The following is an 11,023-nucleotide window of genomic DNA, read 5'->3' on the forward strand; positions in this document are numbered from 1 at the left end:
GTGTCTTCATATACGTGTGTGTCCATGCAGAGGACAGAGGCTGATGGTGCACATCTTCTTCCATTGTCCTCCTTCCATTCTTTTTGAGGTGGTACTCACCACACCTGCAGCTCATGGTTTGAACAGACTGAAGGCCAGTGAGCTGCAAAGACCCAGCTGGTTCACACCCCACCCCCACTATGTCTCCGGACAGGCCCCACCTTTCCCCTTGTGTTTATGTATGTCTGTGTACCACATGCTTGCCTGGTGCCCACAGAGGCCAGAAGAGATGAGGGTATCAGATTCCCTGGAACTAGAGACATCCCTGGATGGTTATGAGGCATGATGTGGTGCTGGGAATTGAGCCCGGGTCTTCTGGAGGAGTGGCTAGTGCTCTTAGCTTTTGTGGGTGCTAAGGAACCAAACTTGTCTGATGAGCACCGTGTCAACTGAACCATCTCCCTGCCCTTAAGCTTCTTACAGAGCCTCCATACTAATTTCCATATCGTTGCACCAGTTTGCACACTCACCAACAGTGAACCATAGGATGCTCTTTACAGAAATATTTCTGTATTAATTTTCTGCTTTTTCCTGTCATACATTTTATCAATTTCAATTTAATCTTACTTTCTCTTTTCTGTTTCTGCTCCTTGGAATTAGGATGCTCTTTTCTCCAGTTATCCTAGGCAGAAAATTAAGTTATTCACTGGACATTTCCTTTTAACACACACATTTATGTTAGAAATTTCTCACTAATTGTTGCTCTATTACAGCTTGTGACTTTGTTGTGTTCTATGTTTTTGTTTGCATTCATCTCAGACTTGTTTTTTAGTTCTAGACACAGATAAATGGTTTTTTTCTCTTCACACTGGTGCTCCAGTTATACAACACAGGTCAACTAGCCACATCTAAAACTGTCTTCCTTCCTGAGCATACATGGAATCAGTCTCTGGACTGAGCTAGAAACTTATCCTTTTTGGACAAAAGTGAAAGTGACAGGAGAAAGAGCAAAAGCAGTCCACGGAGTTGGGTGCCTTCTCTCTGCTGCTTCCTCGGCTCAGTTTTGTTTTGTTTTGTTTTTTTGTTTGGTTGGTTTTTCGTTTTTCGAGACAGGGTTTCTCTGTGTAGCCCTGGCTGTCCTGGACTCACTTTGTAGACCAGGCTGGCCTTGAACTCACAGCAATCTGCCTGCCTCTGCTTCCAGAGTGCTGGGATTAAAGGCGTGCGCCACCACACCCAACCTGGCTTATTAAGAAGCCTTTCCATGGAAGCTGTTAGTAGGCTTCAGGCAGCATCTTTACCTCTGAAGCTTACCACGGTGCTCACAGTTTTTCCCTGCTGAGACACTTTTCTAAGGGGGGGTTCAGAGTCCTCCACAGCTATGATGGCAGGGACCAGAATATTCTGTCCCCACACCCAGATTCGGCTCCACCAGTGACTGTTACTCTCCAGCGGCTCCATCTTCACTTCAAAGTATTTGCTGATCTTACTTGTGACTTCTTATTTGACCTATATTATATAATCTCACACATTTTTGTTTTCCCAGATTTCCCTGTTAGTGATGATAATTTCATTCACTGTGTCCAGAGAACACGCATCACTTTTACTCCCCATAAACTCCTTGGGATTTCCTGTGGCCTCAGATATAATCTGTCCTGGAGAGTGTCCCTTGCTCTTGTACTCTCTTGGTGACTGGGGCGCTATGTCGATATGTTCTGTGCAGCTGTTCAGGTCTCTGTTTCCTCTATGACCTTCTGCTCGTTTTCACCATCACTGAAGCCCTGACGCCTCCTGCTCTTTCGCTGACTTGTCTGTTTCTCACTTTTCCTTCATCTCTGTTTTTCTTCGTGTATTTGGAGAGTCTACTGTCTGGTGCTTCTATGCTTATAAACATCTTACTTCTGGATGAGTTGATCCTTTGGTCATTGTAAGTGTTCTTCATTGTCTGCAGCAGTACCTTTGTCTCCATGTTTGTTTTGTCTGGTGTGATTGTGTCTCTGGGTCGCATTTCCATCCTTGACTTCCAACATACCTGTGTCTTCAAGAATAAAATGTCTTTCATAAACGGCATATAGTTCGATCACCTTTTTAAATCTATTGTGCTAATCTCTTCCTTTTAGTTAGAGTTTTATTCACTTAATATAATTACTAATACTATAAATGTCCCTCTGTGAATTTCCTGATTGTTTCCTCCCAAGTTCAGATCTGCATTATTGGAAATACATAAATCAGTTTCTTGTCCTTCAGGCATCCATCAGGAGAGATGCATCTTGTCTTTGTGTCCTATTGTTGATGCTAATGTTGGTCATTGATTTAGTTACTGTGGCATTTAGTAGATGTTTCTACTGCAAATCGGTAGTGTAACTTGAACAGCCTGTTGAGGGATACTTTTAAACAGTGCAGCTGCTCTCAGCAAACTTTCATCCATGATTTAAGCTTCTGCCCCTAACTGAACACTTTATGAGCGTTGCCTCAGTTTGGAGGAACATCTGACTGCTCTCACTTTGAGTACACAGCTAAGCATTATTTCCTAGTGTCCTGACTCACGTTATTTCTGCAAGCTGGTAAAAACTGCTTTGTTGAATGACTGAGCTCAGAAAGGAAAGAACTAGGTTTTTATCAAGCCTCCGGGGCTCTGTGTTCCTTTTCCCTTCTTTACTTTCAGGCATCTCAGAGAGTCCATAACTTTCTAGTTACTTCCATTTTCATAATTGTGTCATTTTGCTAAACAAATCTCATTTTTAGGTATTAAAAAGGGCTAGTCCCCATCAAAACTGAAGCCATGACTCTAGTTCACAACTCCCACCTTTCTCACAACTCTCTTGAGCTGCACTGGGAAAGTTGAGGTGTGGCTTGTTTTATTACTTGGTTTGCATCCTCCTCTGCTGCTTTAGTGCCTTGTGGGCTGTATTGTTAGAAGTGAGTGCCAGAAGGAAAGAGAAAGTAGTGTTGCATACGATCTTGCTTGCTGGAGTTCTTTGTCTTGATTGGTCAAACAGTGAATCTTCAGAGAACTTTCTAGAGTTGCTGGAGATTTCCATATACAAGTTGTTCTGGCCAAGGGCATTTGAGTTTCTAATTATTCCCTTGGAGCCTTGCCCCGAACTTTTATACCATAGCTTCTGCAATCATCCCTGAACTGGTTCCAGGAGACCACGCGCACACCCCACTCTACTCCCAAAAATACTAAAACCCATAAATATGGCAAGTTCCATAGAATTTTGCATATAACCCACACAAAGCCTTCTAAGTATGTTTAAGTCATGTGAATTATTAGGATTTCTATATATAAAATGTTAAATGGTTTATAAATAGCCGTTAAGCTGTATTGCTTAAGGAACAGTGACAGGGATAAAAATTTGTTTATAGTCAGTACAGATGAGTTTTGTTTTTCCTGAGTTGCCCCGTCTGTGGTTAGCTGACTCTACAGGCATAGAGCTCATGATACAGAGGGGCAGCTAGTGTGCTTCCTCTTACTGTCTTTTTGTGCAGAGCACCTTCAGAACAATTCAGGAAGGTGGGCTTTCTTTTGGACATGCATATATAAACACGCATTAGCCTAGCATACAGATCACCTGACTGCTGTGACATGTCACCATAGGCCTTGAGCATTCTGAGAAAATAATTTTACTGTGTGGGAAGAAAAGAGAAAACAATGCATTTCTCCTTAAACCTATGATTGATGACTCATTGACTCCTTTTTGGATATACAGAAGACAGCAGTGTTTAGTAGATGACCCCAAGACCAGGATGACTATGTTTTGGCAAACTGCAAAAGATAGACTACATCCTTAGTATGTTAGCATCTGTTTAGGATTCAGGTGAAGTCTGAGACTCAAGTTAAAATTCCATTCAGTGCTCTATTTACATGCTTAAGGAAAGCATTCAAAGTTCCTAATACTGACTGTGTGCTTACAGCATCCCAGATCACTCTGCGTGCCACTTCCCGCTTAGTGCACTAGTCCTTTCTTCATGATCCTCTAATTCACTGTTCATGCCTTTGGCCCTTCACTTGTCCAGCTGCTGGAATACCCACCTTTCGTATTTTCATGTGTTTGAAGTGGACTTTTTATTCACGGAAACCCGCAGACGCCCCACCTGACCATCCAGTTTACCGTAGCTCCTCCAGTTACCTAGTGGCTGTGGCACGGCACCTGAGTTGTTGCTTCTCAGTTCTCACTGTCTGCTTCTTGAAGTGTACATCACAAGGAACCAGGTCTTGTTTGTCTTCTGTTCTCTGACCTACTACCTAGAACAGGTTTCTGTAGTAACAGGATGCCCAATAAACATGTAACGATGAATGAATCCCCTCAGATCATTTAGAGTTTCTGCATAAACATAATCTTAAACAAAAGTCCCAATTCAAAACGGACAACAAGCACATGAAAACATGCTGAACATCATTAATCACTGGAGAAATTTAAAACCACAATGTACCAGTTCATAACCATTCAGGTGGTGGTGGGGGCACTATAATGGGGAGGAGGAATTATTTAAGGAACACGGAATTTGGGATGATGGGAAAACTCTGCAAGTAGGTAGTGTGCTGAGTTACTGGTTGCAGTGTGGATGCACTTCATGCTATTGAGTGATACACTTCAACATGTCTAAATGATAACTTTTGTAGAGAGTTTACCATGATGAAAATTTTAATGTGATCAGTAGTTTCTATTTATATAGATAGAATGTAAATATATTAAAGTTCCATATTTTAAAAATCTGTTGCTCAGTGATGGGCACTTGAAGCTCTGTCCCTACCTTGGGGACTTTGGGGGAGGCTGCAGTGAACCTGGCAGTAAAAGTGGCTCTCGGCCACAGAGTGAGATTACATAGTTGTTCCTGGGCACTACTATAGTGCACACTGTCAGGTGAGGTTGATGGCATTGTAGTGATTTATTATAATTTTTAAGTATATTATGGAAACAAGATAGAAAAACTGTTGTCAGGAAGATAAACTATAAATCCTGTTTTGCTTTGTTTTGCTTTGCTTTATTTTGCTTTTAGTATCGAGGCCTTTGGCTTGGTTAACACATGAAGTGTTTCTTTGTTGACTCTTTACTGCTGAAATTTAGAATTTTGTCAGTCTTAAAATTCCGTTTGTGCCAGGCACGGTGGTACACACCTTTAATCTCAGCATTTGGGAGACAGAGGCAGGCAGATCTCTGTTAGTTCGAGGCCAGCCATGTCTACAAAGCGAGTACAGGACAGCCAGGGATACAAGAGAAGCCCTGTCTAGGAAAAACCAAAAAAAGAAGAAAGAAAAAGATTCACTTGTGAGAAGTCACGGGCAGCGTGAGAAGTCACGGGCAGTGCAGCTGCGCTGTAAGAAGCCTGGAGAGTTAGTGCAGCTGTTCTGCTCGCTTTCTCCTGAAAAGGAAACAAGAGTTGAACCGCGTGAGTGGCAGTGGCTCTAGGTTTTCTAGTCCTCCCTGCCTTTTTCTCTCTTTTCTTTTTGGCATGTCCAGTAGGGGGTGGAGTTATAGTCCAAAATCACTTGGAAGCATCTTGCTATGAACTGGGATTCTCTGACTGAACTGGGAAGTGGTGTGTGTGTACGTGCGTCTACATACTCATTTCAAGCAACAGATTGATGGTTTCGAAACAGGGCTTCACCAGAAAACATGGCTTTTAAATTGGAGTTACATCCTTAACCAGGTCTTTGTATGTGCATACCTGGGAGATTTAAAATTCTTTTGGAGCTTTTGTCATATGAGATCGATCTTTGGTGAAATTCCAGAAACATGATTTAGTTTTTAATGTGGAAAATCATCAAACCATCCTGAAGATTCTTGAAATTAGTTAAACCAGCAGAAGACAGCATGTACATAACGGCCTCAGTGGAAATTAGATCTTTACCTTGAGTTTAAAGTTTGTTTTCATTTTCTTCTAAAAGTTGTTTTGGTGTCTTATGCTCATTATCCATAATTTAAAATTCTGTCATTTTTATTTATGTCCCTCATTGTAATTTTAGATAGTTAATGATTTCTCAGATATTCTCCATTTACTTAACAAAGGTAGACTTCAGTCAAGCTTTGATTCAGGCTAACCTGAAATACTGCAAAAATTATTTCTCTTCCTCAAAGCTACTGTTCAGTTTGGCAGAGTGACTTTGTAGAGACCTGAAAGGTGGAATTCATGCCCAGCACAGACAGAGTTGTCAGCATGGCATGCATGAAAGCATCCATAGATCTGAGTGCACATAAAAGGGGTGCCCACCGCTGGATTTGGAATTGGGGTTTTCACTCTGATTTAGAAACCATAGGTCAGAATAGAGACCTAATGTTGCTTATAAAAATCAAATATTTGGCATTTGGGAATATCAGAAAGCAAGAAGCCAAAAGAAAGCTTAATTCTTGAGGAAAAACAAAGAATAGATATCCTAATTTGTAGGTAGAATTGCTCCAGAAAATAGTTATTACTAACTAAGAATGGGTGAATTTTGCTCACCTTTGGGTAACCAATTAAGAACTATTTAGTTGGCCAGACAGTGGTAGTGCACGCCTTTACTCCCAGCACTCAGGAGGCAGAGGCAGGCAGATCTCTGAGTTCTAGGACAGCCAAGGCTGTTACACAAAGAAACCCTGTCTCTAAAAACCAAAAACAGAAAAGGAAGAAAGAAACGTTTAGCTGGAAAGGCGGGCTGTAATGGAATCTTCAAGAGAAAAGAGTGCACCATTCATAAACGGCAACACAAGGAGAACTTCTAAATAAGTATGTTTAAAGTTTCCAGATGAATTAAAAACCACATTTTGACACAAAGTTTATGTTGGGAACCACCCCTTTAAACGTTCTTGTAAATTAGAAATGTGTTCAAGGGCCATGCAGTCTGTGTCGTAGCTACTATTTTAATGGAAAGGAAACATGGACAGTGGATAAACAAGTACACATGGCTGTGGCCCAAAGCCAGGATGAGTGAACCATGCAAACTCATCCCTGTGTCTTTGAGTCTATTTTTTACAATTTACAATTTCTTTGTGCAAGGTAGGTAGGTAGGTAGGTTGGTTGGTTGGTTTTGTTTGTTTTTTGAGACTAGGTTTCTCTCTGTGTAGCCTTGGCTGTCCTGGACTCGCTTTGTAGACCAGGCTGGCCTTGAACTCACAGCGATCTGCCTGCCTCTGCCTCCCAAGTGCTGGGATTAAGGCGTGTGCCACCACGCCCCTTTGTGCAAGTTTTCAACCTTATTTCATTCTAGTTACTTCTCGGAAGCCAAGAGAAGATGAAAAGGATGGACAGGCATATAAATTTGTGTCCCGGTCAGAGATGGAAGCAGACATTAAGGCTGGAAAGTATCTGGAGCACGGGGAGTATGAAGGAAATCTCTATGGAACGAAGATCGGCTCTATTCTCGAAGTTGTCCAGACTGGACGGACTTGCATTCTGGATGTCAATCCACAAGTGAGTTGCATGAATTCCAAAGCTGTTATTAATTTTTATTTTCCTAGAGAGTTATCTGTGTATGTAGGATGCAGGAAATGCGTTTAATCAAGGTAGAATGTGGTTCTTAACTAAATTACGAGTCCATAGCTAGATACTTAAGTAAATGTCAACCAGACAACCAAGGCTTGGGTAAAGCCGTGTGCTTGAACCTGCAAAGTGATGTCCAAGTCTCAATGTTGGGAATTTTATACTTAAAACTCAAGGCTACAAGATGACAACACAATGAAGTCATTCCCCCTTTACTTCCCCAGACGCATGGAAGCAAAACATTCATTTTACACTCACTTCTTACTTTGTTCTGCTCATCTCTTCCCATCCTTTACACTCAGCCCAACTTCAACTTCCCTTTTCTACTCAGAGATAGGTTGTAATAATTTGGTATATGTCTTTTTAGTCATGTCAGTATGCCTTAAGTACACATGTGTATAATGTAAGTTTCTATTTTTGTGGCTTTCAGCATAGGTAAAATGGTTTTATGTAGCTTCTTGAGCTTTTATTGATTAATTTTGCTCTGTGACAGTTTCCTACATGTGAATAATGTATTGATTAACCTTCTCTCCTGCACCCTCTCTTTCCGTCCATCCCCACCAGCTTTCCCACCCCTCATTCCCACAAGTAGTAGCGTTCCCAGGTTCATGACTTTTGCCTTGGTTCTATAACTCTTTTAGTCTAACATGGGCCATCTGTATGAACATACGGTTAGGACTATTCACTAGAGTCCAGTGGGAGCAAGTAGGGGCACAATTAAAGGCAATGGCTCCCCTTCTCCCTAATCTATCAGGAGGATGCAGTTCAGGCATGAGCGCCTGAGCCCTCGCACCACCCATGCCTGCCTGTTGCGGAGCCCATTCCTGTGCGGACCCAGCCCGGCCTGAGTGCAGTGGCTGCGTCTTGCTCAGAAGATGCATTTCAAAGCCCTTCTCTTTACCTTCTGGTCCTGGCGTTCTGCCCCTCCTTCTGCAGTGTTCCCTGAGTCTCAGAGCAGTTGGTATATAAGTCTCTCGGTTAGGGCTGAACACTCACCCATCACTTATTCTCGGCACCTTGTACAGCCATGACTTCGTATTCACCACTGTTCACTAGAAAAAAGGCTTCTCTGATTAAGGCCACGAGTGGCATTTATCTATTGGTATATCTATAAAGAGCTAGAAAGCAATTTAATGGTGTGTTGATTTAGCTTTTTTATTAATGTTTCTTAAAATCTTGTCATCACTTTCTGTTGAATTATTTTTTATTTGTAGGTGTTGCACAGTATTTTGTACTATGGATGAATATTCAATACTGGAAGAATTCTACAATTAACAAAAGATTACGTATCTGGATCACTAAGTTATATACTTTCCTTTAAGAGTAAAGGACTAGTAATAACACTTGATTTTACAACAAAGTAAATGGGTTGGCGTTTTAGGGAAGTGCTGTATAGAGTTATGCCCGGGGCACAGGCAGTAGGTTGTCCTTAACCTTAAGAAAAAAGCAGATAGACTTTGATTTATCCTAACGGCCAGCACATTCCAAGTTCTAATATGCTATAAATTGGTTTGTAATCACTCTTTGTACAGGCACTGAAAGTGTTGAGGACATCTGAGTTCATGCCTTACGTGGTATTTATTGCTGCTCCAGAGCTAGAGACCTTACGTGCCATGCACAAGGCTGTAGTGGATGCAGGAATCACCACCAAGCTTTTGACGGTAGGGGCTCTTTCCAAGTTAACCCTTTTTTGTCTTCCCTTTTCTTTTCATAATGTTTAATCCCACTGACTCACACTTAGGAAGGCTGTGCACTGTGTGAAGTTCTATAGAATAAAAAGCAACTTGATGAGATTAGGACTTGAAATGATATTGCTATTATATTGTTCCATGTCCCTTTAAAACAGAATAAGTTTTCTCTTATAAAATTAAATTGGATCATATTGGAATATATATATACACACACACACATACTTACATACATACATACATCTTCCCATCTACATCCTGTGTGATCCTGGAGCTTTCTTGCTTCCTTAAGTGTCATTTTTTCAGTCTTCTAATCACTATCTAAAGTAGGTCTTTTAAAAGTCTTTGTACCTGTGCTGTCTTCTAAAGTACTTACAAGTTGCAGTTTTTCTGTTTGTCATTCATTTGCCTTTTTTTTTTTTTTTTTTTTTTTTTTTACCAAAACACCAGACCTTTTTCTGTTTCACTGTTATCTACTGATTCCAAAACTTTACAGACATTAATAGGATCCAAATTTGTAGAATTACATATGAAGTAGTGGGAGTTGATGGAACGCTTTCCTTGCTCATGCAGAGCCCATTACTCAGACCCTCCTCTCCCTGTGTTGTTCCAAACCACCCAGCGACCTGATGGATGCAAACAACAGTCTCACAGAAATAAAGCTAAAGGCTATGGCTGTGTGTTTTAGCGTAGCTTGGAATCATCACACCTTTAAAATCCTCTGCCTTTCTAAGTGACAGGAAGCATTTTGGCTTTGAGTTGAATAGCCACTGCAAGCTGGGCTCCTAGGTCTACACAGGCCATGAGATGATGCCCTTTTGGAAGGGATTATATAGAAGTCAGCTGGAATCAACCTCCTATAGTAATTCTTGCATCATCTCAGACTCACCCTAACGGTGTTAGGGACTTCATTCTAATGCCGGCAGAACAGAGTGTGCACAACACAGTGCTCACAAACCATGGAGGTAGGTGGGAAGACTGCAGCGTGAACAGACCCTGGCAACACCTTCTTCAGCACTGGAGAGGGGAGATTTTGAGAAGATCATCTGAATTCCAGCAAATACCCAACCCTCATTTCTTAACTCTCAGTACATATTACCATGCAAACTTTATTTTTTTTTTTTAACATTCACAGGACTCTGACTTGAAGAAAACAGTGGATGAAAGTGCACGGATCCAGAGAGCATACAACCACTACTTTGACTTGATCATCGTAAATGACAATCTAGACAAAGCCTTCGAGAAATTACAAACTGCCATTGAGAAGCTGAGAATGGAGCCACAGTGGGTCCCCATTAGCTGGGTGTACTGACGATTCAATAAGGCTAACAATTAAATAAAACTCTTAAAAAGTGACTCAAAAAGTAAACCTTCTCCTGGGAGAACACGTGCAGAGGTAGACGGCGCCTGCCACATGTAGGTGTTTCTATTGTGTAGGCTGACGTAACCGTGCACTAGGTGGACGTTTTATATGACTGTGGTTGGGAAGGTATACTGATATATCCTTTCTCTTAATTTTTCTAACTTTTTATGGATAAAACCTTTCTATTCATACCGCATAAAGAAATGCGTTCAAGCATTTTGTATGTTTTGATTTAGTGCCCTTACCTTTTTCATCAAGGACTTTCCAGATCATTCTCTCCAGCGTTGCTCTCACATTTTCACTGTGATAATGAATACTTGAAATAGTTTTGTAAAAGCTAAAGTTGTCATTCTCTTAAGCGTCAATTATTCTCTTACTAGAAAAAAAAAATAGAAGTTATTGACCTTGTTAATCAAACTTCTTAGAGAAGCAGAATTTAAATATCAGTGCTGCAACTAGTTCACTACTATATTAACCTGACACCCAGTCTTCTCAATGCCACCTCTTATCCCAGAGTATGGCTGCTCAT

The 11,023-nt window shown here is 41.1% G+C and overlaps 1 protein-coding gene across 8 annotated transcripts in view; it reads left to right on the forward strand.

Moving 5' to 3' along the window:
* PALS2 (protein associated with LIN7 2, MAGUK p55 family member) overlaps positions 1-10,710 on the forward strand; it is a 92,377-nt gene extending 81,667 nt beyond the window's left edge. For all 8 annotated transcript variants that reach the window (XM_084787348.1, XM_084787343.1, XM_084787341.1 and 5 more), the window contains 3 exons: positions 7,172-7,374; positions 8,976-9,104; positions 10,267-10,710. In XM_084787348.1, coding sequence (XP_084643474.1) covers positions 7,172-7,374; positions 8,976-9,104; positions 10,267-10,443 — 509 coding nt within the window. In that variant the 3' untranslated portion in view covers positions 10,444-10,710. The remainder of the gene's footprint in view (positions 1-7,171; positions 7,375-8,975; positions 9,105-10,266) is intronic.
* The last annotated feature ends 313 nt before the right edge of the window (positions 10,711-11,023 follow it).

This window comes from Acomys minous, assembly GCF_964271855.1.
Source record: "Acomys minous genome assembly, chromosome: 6".
NCBI lineage: Eukaryota > Metazoa > Chordata > Mammalia > Rodentia > Muridae > Acomys > Acomys minous.